At 36.6% G+C, this 12,686-nt stretch overlaps 1 protein-coding gene across 2 annotated transcripts; it reads left to right on the top strand.

The window, feature by feature from the left end:
• Positions 1-246: 246 nt before the first annotated feature.
• On the top strand, positions 247-11,291 carry camk1gb (calcium/calmodulin-dependent protein kinase IGb). Of its 2 annotated transcripts, none has more exons than XM_053482721.1 (13): positions 247-273; positions 2,576-2,687; positions 5,460-5,585; positions 6,541-6,615; positions 6,914-7,052; positions 7,167-7,290; positions 7,383-7,458; positions 7,886-7,998; positions 8,176-8,254; positions 8,753-8,840; positions 9,090-9,418; positions 9,747-9,849; positions 10,378-11,291. In XM_053482721.1, the coding sequence occupies exons 2-12, from the start codon at positions 2,602-2,604 to the stop codon at positions 9,811-9,813; spliced, it is 1,302 nt and encodes a 433-aa protein (XP_053338696.1). In that variant the 5' UTR covers positions 247-273; positions 2,576-2,601; the 3' UTR covers positions 9,814-9,849; positions 10,378-11,291. The 2 variants fall into 2 exon arrangements, with proteins under 2 accessions (XP_053338696.1, XP_053338694.1); XM_053482719.1 differs by lacking the exon at positions 247-273 and adding an exon at positions 523-637.
• The last annotated feature ends 1,395 nt before the right edge of the window (positions 11,292-12,686 follow it).

Below are 12,686 nucleotides of genomic sequence, written 5' to 3'. Positions count from 1 at the left end.
GAGTCCAGTGGGATAAGTTTCGCTTCCACCGTCACCTGACCAAGATAAGTCAGTTAGATAAGACGAATGAATGAATGAATGAATGAATGAATGAAATAAGGACTACACATCATGCAGCGATTTAAGCGTTAAACACTGACAGGTCTGTGTCGCACCTTCTCCCAGCACCCCTCCCTTCTCGTCTCTATCCTCGTTTATGTCTCTGCCTCCCTACCGCACAAGACAAGACAAGTAGAGTGAGAGAGGAGCATCTCGGTACCCCCTCGGCTGTAGGTAAGTTAAAGCTGCACATAAGCTTCTTTCCTCCTCATTCAGAAAGTAGCGGGACGCGCGCGAGCTGCAACCTGGAGGAACTTTCTTTAACATTACGCACGCGGTTACGATTCCTACTTTGCCGTGAGAGCTTTTTTAGCTGATTCACGTAACATCGCGATCTGTGGGTGAAAGTCCCGCCTGCTGTAGCCTGTGTTACTGTAGTCACACGGGCATGAGCGGTTGTCGCACGCGCCAGCGTGTCTCATGTTTGTGTCGCTGAGATCAGCGCGTCAGTTGCTCCGGTTGTCTCGCGCTGTCGTCTGTCCCTGCTGTCCCTGTCTGCCCATACTAAACTGCACCTGGAGGTCTTACATACCAGAAGGTAAGGTTGATAACATAGGGAAAAAAAAGTGTATGTGAAGGTGGTGTAGTGGTTAGCGCTGTAGCATTGTACCTCAAGGGTGCAGGTTCGATTCCCATCTCTGTGTGCATGGAGTTTGCATGTTCTGAAATAAAATGGGAAATAAACATATGGCTTTAGAAATACAATAATAAAATCGACTTAATATTTGCCATGCTCACTGCTTCATGCAATCTTTTCCACGTGCATTGCATTTATGTATTTAAATCTAAAATAGATAATAAGGGTTTAAACAAACTTGCTGAGTCCAGGCCAACTCCATTGCACAGTGTCAATGGAGAAGTAGAAAAAAAGCCTAAGAAACTCATTCATGAACGTTCTTGTAAATAGCTCAAATATCCTACTTTTTACTTGTCAATAATATAATCCCTAGGTATATTGCTGAAGAGAGAGAGAGAGAGTCTGCCACAGGAAGGTAAAATTGTTAATTATAGAGATATTGTAGAGAATCATCTTATTTGTAGGTATGTGATGCAGTAAGTGATACAGTGTGTGGTATCTTTGATGGTCCAGTAATTACTTGCTTTTACAGTACTGTAGTAATAATTGCACCTTCCTTAATATAAAGAAAATATAGAGAAATTAAACTACTAATGCATATTCAACTGAAATAGCAGGTCAAATGTTCCCACTGAGTACATAGTTTAGCCCTCGGGTCATCTGTAGAAGGTCTTTAAAACTCATGTCTCCTTAAGAGGTCTTTAGGCTCTCTTCGAGACAAGGAAATTAGTCCTAAAGACGTCAGGGTGTTAACATTTTTAAGACTTTAATGGGCCCTAAATACATCCCTAATAATTTTCCAGTCCTGAAGATGTCCTCCAGTTCTACCTGTGCCTCTTACACTACATCTATATACAGTAGGTGTCATATTGTGAAGTGCCATGCTGTCTTTTTTCCCAAAGTTACAGTACGACTCTTCAAAATATGACACCACTATTAATGCAAATCTACTCACCAAGAGCCCAATATTGTTAAGCCCAAGGCTCTCAGTGAGTAGATTTGCCTTAATAGTGGTGCCTAATTGGATGTTCATGTTCGTCTTTGACGTTATACGTTGGACCTCTTGAACTGTGTGAGCTAATTCCTTAGGTTAAGTAATTCAAGAATCTTTACTCTGTTATATAAGAGAAAAGAGGCCAAGTCTTAAACACGGACCAAGCTTGCTGATTGACTAATCCTTTCTAGTGCTTTCAAGTGATTGATGGGATAACCAATTTCCTTCCCTGAATTTATTTTCCGTAGCTTTCACACTACCTTTTCCTTCATTTGTGCCAAGCTTAAAGAAATAGTTCTGCTAAATAAAATATCTCTGTAATAGTCCCTGTAATGTCCGCTCCATTCATGTGGCTGATTTAAACATTACTATTATGGTGTGTTTCATATAAAAAATTGATATATATAAGTAAAGTAGGACATAACATGCTTTTATGATATAATTTAGTAAACTCATAAATAAAACATTTTAAAAAGCTTTGCTCGGAACAATGCATGTTAGGTGTGAAACAAATACAGATTTATTTATAATTTATTATATGGGCTTAAATTTTCACATCTGCATTTCTGCTGAATCTGAAGTTTTGTAGATAACTGTAACCTGATGAGCATAAATAGTGCTTCAACGCTGATCCTTTTACTGTGGATTAGCCTAACTCCTGAATTAATGTACATTGAGAAATTCCAGTCACTCCACATAAACACTAAAAAAGTACTATTTATTTTTTTCTAAGATGTCTTATGGTTCCTGGAATAGCAAAAAAAAAAAAAAAACTTTTCACCAAACATATAATTTTGAGGCTCTTTATTTAGGTTTTTATTTGTGGCTTTTCTTCTCAGACTAAATCTTGGCCTTTAGAATAATGGGTTAGTATTGATCTCTGCGTCCTATTTCCTGTTTTCTAGAAATACCTGGAGACGCATACACCGAAATGGGACGCAAGGAGGCTGACTACGATTGGAAGAAAAGCACGGACAACATTCAAGATGTTTTTGACTTCATAGAGGTGCTTGGATCGTAAGTACAAATTATTTTTTTAAATATTATTACTAATTTAATTTAATATAATAATAATAATAATAATAATAATAATAATAATGCAGTTTGTTTACACTGTGTTAGAAAACAATATTAGTATGCATGACATCAGGGTACATCACTTCAAATGACATGACAATGGTAATAGTCTGTATATATTGTGTCTATAGAGTACATGAGCTTCACTGGTTGTAGTATACGACTTTGTACACCGTATAATGTATAATTTAAGATACTAATCTATACTGAAACATATACTGAATGTTCAAAGGGGGTAATATAAAAGTATTGTACTGTACTGTAACTGGTGGTTACATAGTATTGTCCTTAGGTTGTATACATCAGGGGTTCTCAAACTTTTGGCAGCTAAGGTCCTATTTAACTGTAAATGTATACCACAGAGCACCTTAGTAAATAAACATCATCCAAAATAAACATATTATGTGTTTCCTGTAAATATGTACAGCTGTAGTAAGACACTGACCATCTGGCTATGCTGCAGCGACATCTGGGTAGCCCTAGGCTCTATTAAAAACACTGACTTAGACACACAATTATGATATTACAGGACACTGCAGACCCGCAAACTTAATTAGATTCACATGAACACATCTATATAATGCAGTCATAATGAATTGTTATCTATCTAAATGACCATGAGTGGTTGCTAATAATTCCTTATAATTCTTTGTAAAAAGCTAAAGCTATCTCATCAGAATTAATAATTAATTAATAATTATACGTCATTACATTTGTCACAAAAACAAACAGCAGGTGTTTTTAACACCCTTCTGATTTCCCTGTATTCTCAGAGACAAGTTGTGAGATATGGAAGGCTGTGATAAGCTGTTCTTATTTAACACCCAGGCAGAAATCAGGATCACTTCCAAAACAGTTAACTGCCTAGAGAGGGTTTTGCAATCTGGCAGCGCGGTGGCTTAGAGCTTAGCACAGTCGCCTGGCACCTTCAGGGTCCGGATTCCATTACCGCCTTGGGGTGTGAATGCATGGAGTTTGCATGTTCTCCCTGTGCTTGGTGGGTTCTCTCCGTGCTCGGTGTTCAGTGGGGTAGTGGTAAGCCCTGTGGCCTTGCACCTGCAGGGTCAAGGGTTCAATTCCCGGCTCTGTGTGTTGCGTGGAGTTGCATGTGTGGCCTGCAAAGGATTGACACCCCATCCAGGCTGTACCCTGCCTCATGCCCCGATTCCCCTGGGATAGGAGCCAGGCTTCTCGTGACCCTGTATACCCTCTGTAAGTGGTATAGAGAATGAGTGAGAAAGTATAGATTCATGTTATTCATTCATGCAATGAGTTTACATATTCTCCCTGTGCTTGGTGGGTTTCCTCAGGGGTACTCCAGTTTCCTCCCACAGTCCAATATAGGCAATCTAATTGAGAGAGTGGGGGAATAAAATTTTACAAGGATATGTTGCAACTTGTAATACAGACCTCTTTAAAGTAAGAATGTTAATGGCCTTTAGATCAGCTTAGTAAATGATGTGAAATTCAGTGCATCATTTTCCATTTGCCGCTATTGCAACCATCCCTGGTGTCCTGACTGTGAGCTATAAAAATAAAGGCAATGGGACCTGTGAGGAAACTTTGCCTTGGAGAGTTGATCCACTAGCTTCCTGTGAGAAAAACAACCTGAACTAAATCCCCCAAAGCCCTTATCAGAACTTAGAAAATAGGGAATATGCCACGAACTTAGTGGCTAAAACTGCAACAAATTAATAGTTTTGATAAAAAACGACTGATGTCATACAGTAGACCAGTCTTATAAATCATATTTTTTCTTATTATATATTTATAGTCTTATAAATAGATCAGACCCTTATAAACCTGAGCCATGTGTATTCGTCTGTCATGAATGACATTATTTGCTGAAATATTTAACATATAGAGAGTTATTAAATCAATCAGATATAAGTCAAGAACACTTATAACTAAAGCATTGAAATTACTGATTAATCTCTTTCATAGCTTTTTATATTCAGAGAAAATGACAGTGGCAGAATTTCAGTAACACAGAATGTGCTGGCCTTAGAGGAGCTCGGAGGCGGCAATTAAAAGCAATTCTGTGATACTCTTTGTACTTTGTGAATATGTGTGTTTGTGGAGGTGGGTGAGTGTGAGACAGGGCATTGCAAGTGGGTGTCTTCCTACAAAGCTCTGAGTAAAATAGTTTAAAGCCTTGTGAAAGATTCTTATTTGATCAGTAGGTTAAATGAAAGTGAAGTGTAAGGATGCAGTTAAAGCAAGTGTATGTAGATTGTTGAATGAATTACTGAATCCAAATGAGTGAAATGAATTTGATCTGTTTGTATAAGTATAAAAAAACAGCAAATTCTTTATTTTTCCTTTGTAGTAGACTACCAAAAATATTTTAATACCAGATGTGGATTTCTGAAACAGGAAAAGAAGTAGAGTTTGCTCCTTTCATGGAGAGCTCAGTGACCTGTTAGAAGCGCCACACCTGGATACAGTACCTGAGCTGTTACTATTTCTGTTGTGTAGGGGATTTTGAGGCTTAATCCCCAGCCAGGACATGTATTCCAGGTTACAGCTTTAGACAGTGTGGAAGGCATTAAGTTGATAATTGCTATGGTCTCTTTTGCCATTAGAAATCGCAAAAAAAAAATTTTTTAAACGTAACCAAATAAGTTGTTATCTTTTGATTTCCTCCGAACATCAGAGTTCTGGTTTTGATTAATGGAGCACTGGTTCATTGTACCTGTCTCTGTCTCTTAGGGGAGCATTCTCTGAGGTGTTCATGGTGAAGGAGAGGAAAACAGGAAAGCTGTCTGCCATTAAGTGTGTGAAGAAAAAGAACAAAAGAGACATCCATTTGGAGAATGAGATTGCTGTGTTAAGGAGGTACAATAAAAATCTCTATCCATCCATTCATTCATCCATCCATCCATCCATCTATCCATCCATCCATCCATCCATCTATCCATCCATCCATCCATTATGGCTTTTTTTTCTGGTTGGGTAGCTTCAGTTTCTGAACACATTTTTTTATTTATTTGTTTTATTTATGCTTATGGTATTGATTGATTTATCAGTGGCGTAGTGGTTAGCTTTGTGGCTGCGCACCTGCAGGGTCAAGGGTTCAATTCCTGGCTCTGTGTGTTGCATGGAGTTGCATGTGTGCCCCTGCAAAGGGATTGACACCCCATCCAGGCTGTACCCTGCCTCATGCCCAGAGTCCCCTGGGATAGGAGCCAGGCTTCCCGTGACCCTCTATACCCTCTATAAGTGATATAGAAAATAAGTGAGAAAGTATCGATTCATGTTATTCATTACTGTTAGGGTTAAAAGATGTGTCCCAATTGTTAAGTTTTAAGATTAATTTAAAGAAGAAGAATTATTGCTTTTTGTGTTGAAGTTGAAAAATAGCAGCTGATGTAAGTGAACTAAATTCATAAATGCATTTAGTAGATTTTCGGAGAATGTTGAAACCAAGAAAAAAAAAGACGTTTTCACTCTTTCACTGTCATTGCACTCACTCCAGCATTTAGCAAACTGAGTTCTGCTAAAGGTCTGTGATATGTTCTGTGAAATACAGTAGAGTGTGCAATTTGGATATTATATAATTAACAAAGGTATGTGGGATATTGTAGTATTGAAGAAAACGTGAGAAACAGATATTTTCAAGAACTGTATATAAGTCGTACATACATACATACATACATACATACATACGTACGTATGTATGTATGTATGTATGTATGTACAGTATGTATGCTTGTATGCACAGTGTGTATGTATGTATGTATGTATGTATGTAATTCAGCAAATGACCTTTTTGCTTGACAATTTGTTTTAGGATCAAACATGACAATGTGGTGGGGTTGGAAGATCTCTACGAAAGCCGAACTCATTACTACCTTGTCATGCAGCTGTAAGTAGTATGTGTTCATAATAAAATTTATCCCCTACAAAATATTGCTGAAGAAAAATATATTATAATAAAATATAGTATTTTGAATTGACCTGAGATTAGTTCTGGCAGCTCACTTGAAAATGGTAATATTATCATTCCAGTGATAACTAGCTTACACTAATGCTAATAGGTACCCATCAGAAACCCCATTACCCTGCACTAAACCTACAGTACCTGTCCCAGACCATGCATTTTTATCTATTTGCCTTATACTCTCAGCAGTATTTATCTGAAGTTTTGTCCTCTTTTTTGGCAGCGTTTCAGGTGGTGAACTTTTTGATCGGATCCTTGACCGGGGAGTGTACTCAGAGAAGGATGCTAGCTTAGTGATAAGGCAGGTTCTCGATGGAGTTAACTACCTGCATAAGAATGGCATAGTTCATCGTGATCTCAAGGTATGTGTATAGACACAAACACACAATTTCACTGATAAATTCATTTAAGCTTTAAAGTATATCTGATACATTAGCTGCTGGAAAAGTTAAATATATATATTTTTTTCTTTAAAGCCTGAGAACTTGTTGTACTTCAGTCCAGACGAGAAGTCCAAAATAATGATCAGCGATTTTGGACTTTCGAAGGAGGAGGACAAGGGCATCATGTCCACAGCCTGTGGTACCCCAGGCTATGTGGGTAAGAAGGCCATACAAGGTTAAAATAAATGATAAAAATGAGAACACTGTAAAGATTGTGTTGAATACTAATGTTTTTTTTCTTGTCTAAAGCTCCAGAGGTGTTAGCGCAGAAGCCCTACAGTAAAGCTGTCGACTGCTGGTCCATTGGAGTTATTACCTATATACTGTAAGAGGTCCTATACCCCTACTATTATTGATACTGTTTTTACTGTTAAATCTACAGTTTAATCCACAATAGATTATATATCACACATGGGATTTGCTGATTAGAGTAGGCTACAGTACTGTTGGAATGGGCGATACAATGTCAGACGGGTATGAAGATCCCTGACAGAGTTTAGATGATCGAGACAGTTACACAGTGTGCAGTATAAAACAAGCTGGTAATTGCTCAGCTCTGCTCACCACTGCAGTGAGGTTGCTGTAAATGTAGATGTGAAAGAGCTCCCCCTAGTGGAGAAACTGTAGGCAGTTTAGTGCATAAAGTAATACAAAGACATACAATACAAATCTGCTGATTTATTACTGATGTTAATGAACATACAATAAATAATAACTAGTTCATAATCTTGTTTAACAATGTGTCTTTGCAGCCTCTGTGGATATCCTCCATTTTACGAGGAATCAGAGACTCGTCTTTTCTCGAAGATCATGAAAGCCCAGTACGAGTTTGACTCTCCCTTCTGGGACGACATCTCAGAATCTGGTGAATGTCTTTTTCTTTTAATATGTAGACTCAAAAAAACAGCATATTATATTATATTATGTTATATTATATTATATTATATTATATTATATTATATTATATTATATTATATTATATTATATTATATTATATTATATTATATGTAGTTAACATTATGTGTGTTTATTGTATTTTCAGCGAAAGACTTTATCCGAAACATGATGCAGAAGAATCCTAATTTGCGCTACACAACAGACCAAGCACTTAGACATCCCTGGTGAGATATGAGCGTTAATAGAAAATTATACAATGGTTCTTTCCAGTCCACTCATTTTTTTTCTTTTTGGAAAAGAGTGCTCATGTTTATTAGAAAAAAAAACCGGGCTGCAACTTTTACTGTTTTAATGTTTTGTATGACTTCTTTGGGATCTATTAACAATAATGAAGAAAAAAATATATATGACTTGAAATACCTGAGGTACTTGACCATATTGTGTCTCTTGAGTGCTTTGGCAATGTATTGTGGTGTGCTATTCTTACGTCAAGTAAAATTATTTAGATTTTTCTACCACCTCTGGCTTGATTACCACATTTTCTCCTAATATATTTTGATTCTATATGCATTAGATAAATTATCATTATAATCATACTATATATTTGCTATTTAAGGTATGCGATATATAAAAGGCATTGTTTAACATTGTGTTTACAGTAAATATTTTTTTTTTTAAATAATGAGATTTTCAAAGACATTTGTTTCTGTATTTGTCTTCAGGATCATTGGAAAGACCGCCCAAAGTCGTGATATCTACCAGTCCGTCAGTGTGCAAATCCAGAAGAACTTTGCCAAATCCAAGTGGAAGGTAAAGGCACCCTGTCTCCTAAAGCTCTGACTATTTAAAGTTTGCCTTATTTGCTCTTTTTTAACTGGGGTAATTCATTTGATCTCTGGCCTGCTTGCACAACACAGCTTTAGCAATCATTTCGTGTGCTTGCTCACTTACTGCATAGAAATGCCCTTTGCATGTTTTTTTTTACTTTAGCCTTTTTTTTCTTAGTTGTGGATGAGAAAGATTATGTGATAAGTTATTTATTTACTGCATGTATTTCAGCAAGCTTTCAATGCTACAGTGGCCATCAACCATATGAAGAAACTACAGCTTGCTCATGGTGAGGCGTCAGTCAAACGGATCCAGGCACAGATTCAACTGCCTGATATTAAAATCATTTCAACATCTAACCCCGAACAAACAGACAACGATCTGGTCCATGACAGTCTGGAACCCAATGGCAGTCTGCCTTACAGTCATATAACACTGCCACCCGTTTCCTTGGAAACAAAGGCTCAGTACCTACTGCCGAAGGTCAGCCATAGTGTTACGCTCACAGTCACGGAGAAGAGCAAGCATGTGTACCACTCCGAGCCAGGAAACCTGAACGGGTACTGATCTTTATCTTTAAGTTTAAGCTGATGACATAAAAATATACACAAAAATAACACAAAATAAGACAATAATCCTCACTGCTGTTTATACTATAATATGTAATGTTATTATGGTGAGAGCAGTGCTCCTGTATGTTATATTGATGGTCTGCTACATTTTCATGTGGATAGCTAAGTGCAATGAGTATTTCTTTTATATTCCGGCTAATTTAAGGAAACTTTTACTGTATAGTTTGATGTTAAAAATTAAGCATTGTCTCATAGCTGTTAAGTAGAAATGTGAACTGGTCAGTTTTCAAGAAGTCGTCTCCTCCTGTCTGTACAGGTATGAGAAGACAGATACCAGCAGCAATGGGGAGAAGCTTCAGACAGGTGTCTGTTGTGTCATGTAACTGGACATTTGCAGCATTATGAGTGGACGTTAACAGGTAATGCAGTTAGAATTAGGTGATTTTATATATATTTTTATTTTTTTTTTGTGGGGGGCTTTAATAACTTCTTGATAGAAACTTAAGTTTCTGCTCTAGTGATATCATGAGTGTAATTTCAGATTTTTTTTTTTCTAAGTAAGAATTGAGGTGCATATTAGTACATTACAATACGTCTTGGTAGTAAATTTCCCAGCCCGGACACTTTCCATGAAGTTTGTCATCACAGGGTCATCAGGACCAAATTCCACAATCCTTTTTCAATGCAAAAATGCATTCCAAAGTTCTGCTGAGACTCAGCTGAAGCTCCTGCACTAGTATAGCCACATAGTTAACCAAAACTAGCTGCATTGCTAATCAGAACCCTGGTTCATTCAAGACAGACTTGAGAAAAAAAATCCAGAGCTATTTAACTCCTAAGCTACAAAGCTGTGAGAAAAAAAAAATATTAAACTGTAAAATATATTTTTTTATTATATTACAAAATAAATTTGTGTGTGTGTGTGTGTGTGTGTGTGTGTTTTGCAGATGTGTGACCAGTCTCATGGCCACTGGCTGCTTGAAGTTGGCATGCTTGCTGCTTTGGGCTTTGGCTCTTTTGGGATTTGGAGTGATTACAAGACAGCTGACGTTTTGGTTGTCGACATCACAAATGTATTGGAGTTGAGAGGAGTGCCTCCGTGTCATTAATGCACATGCGTAGACATGACTATACATATGAAAATGTACATGGAAAAAGACATGTAGTACTCTCTGAAAGCAGAACACCATGCTTAAGCACCTGCTTGTATTATAACACAAAAAGCTGGTTCCTCAAGACTGATGTAACTTTAGCCCTGTGTATTATTTCCATAAAGGTCACTGATCACTACATTTAATCATCCAGAACGTTTGTGCTTCATATTACATTGAGAGTATTAGTGATGTGAATATTTTTTTATTATTTATTTCCCAATAGTTTCGCTCTGAACTGTTTAGGCCCACCCCTGGTTTATGTATAAGAGAAAATATTAAACTCATTCAAAGAGATTCAATTTCTAAACCAAGATGGGGAGACTGTAACTTTAAGCTATTCCTTTTTTCTATTTCATTTCAGTAATAGCTCTTTTTTTTCCCTTTCATAATCTACCTTACAGCACATTTATTTTTATATTAAAATATTTATATTATGTACAAGCAGAATTACATATTCTCATACATGTATTTTTAAAAATACAATAACCAATTATAGTTACTATTCCCAACACAATAAAAGAATGTCTATCTTTTTTAGATGTAATTACTTGCCAATGTACTTGACACTACACAAAAGTGTGCACTTTTTTTGTAAATATATTTGTTAATTATCATATGAGATATACTGTAAATAATTGATAAGTCTAGTAACATTTCAGGTTTCTCATGATGCATGTTGATTTCTCATGATGTTGTGCATTATTTAATCCAACCCTAACAAATAAAATTTATACTTAAGGTTTCTTAATTTTACATCATCATTATAATAACATATATATTTCACATATACATTTCACTATGTTGTAAATTATTTATATGTTGAGTAATTTTTTCTTTGGATGAACATCTGGGGTAATACTTAATGATTTTATGTAAAACTCTACGATTAAGTGATTTTAACTGCATAAAAAGCATAACCATTGTAGTGGAATATAAAAATAATAAGTGCCAGACAGTAGCACACAAATAAAAGCCCTCAACGTAGTATTCACTGGTCACTTACTGTAATTTCACTTTTTTATTTATATATATATGTTCAGATTTGGAACACCCATACTGGCATGAAAATCCTTTAATATTATTGTTGTATTTTTCTCTGCCATATTTGTTAAATTTAATGTGCAAAATCAATGCATGTAAGATATGTAATTATAGATGCTTGGGAAATACCTGTCTCCAATTTCACGTTAAATGTGCCTGTAACTAGAAGGTCTAAAGTAGCATGTGTTTTATTCTGCATAATGATATTATTGTAACATTTACAGTAGTTGGCTTCCCAACTTTCAGGAAGAGATCAACAAAAACTGAACTAGGCAAACAAAAACAGTTTATGAGCCATTTATCACTCTTAGCAAAGAGGTTCATGCAGTCCCTAAAAACTAAACAAGGCAAAGCCAGAAATGTATCTGCATCACTCCAGTAGTTACATATACCTTTATATGATTTTAATCAGAGCTGGCAACCTTTCAGGAAAACTTTGAGTGAGATTCCGAAAATAAGGGCATTGGTTTTATGCTTGACGCCCCCTTCTGCATGCCCAGTTATTTTGTCTAACACTAACCATATACCTAACCCTGCATGGCTCAGCTTCTGCATATTTTAGCATTGCAGTGTTAAAGTGAAATAAATAAAAAGTAGGGTCTACCTTACCCACCAGCCAAACTACCTAGATGTTCACCAGCAGCTCCATGTAGGGCAACAGAAACCTAGCACAGAACTCTGGGCTATACACAGGAACAGTCTCATTGTGCCCCTTCCTTCCTTATCCCATATAGTATCTCTCACATTTCCTTCCAGAATTACAAGGGCTCTCACAATCTTTTGGGTTGTCAGTCCCCAGTATGACTCTCTGAGGGCAGTAGAATTATTTACACAGGAAAGAAAAAATTACAATATTTGCATTGTTTAATCATACACAAAATAACGTATCACTCTTCATATTCAGGGAACACAGACATGATGGCTAAGGAAATCTATTCACAAAAAGGCTTGGCTAAATAAATAGGTTTTCAGCCTAGACCTAAGCACTGTCCATATTTTATAACTTTGGGGCTTTGTAAGAAAAAGCTTTGCCCCTGCTGTAGTTTTCATAACGCGTGGTA

This window comes from Clarias gariepinus, chromosome 22 (genome assembly GCF_024256425.1).
Source record: "Clarias gariepinus isolate MV-2021 ecotype Netherlands chromosome 22, CGAR_prim_01v2, whole genome shotgun sequence".
NCBI lineage: Eukaryota > Metazoa > Chordata > Actinopteri > Siluriformes > Clariidae > Clarias > Clarias gariepinus.
This window is presented reverse-complemented; position numbering and strand designations above follow the sequence as displayed.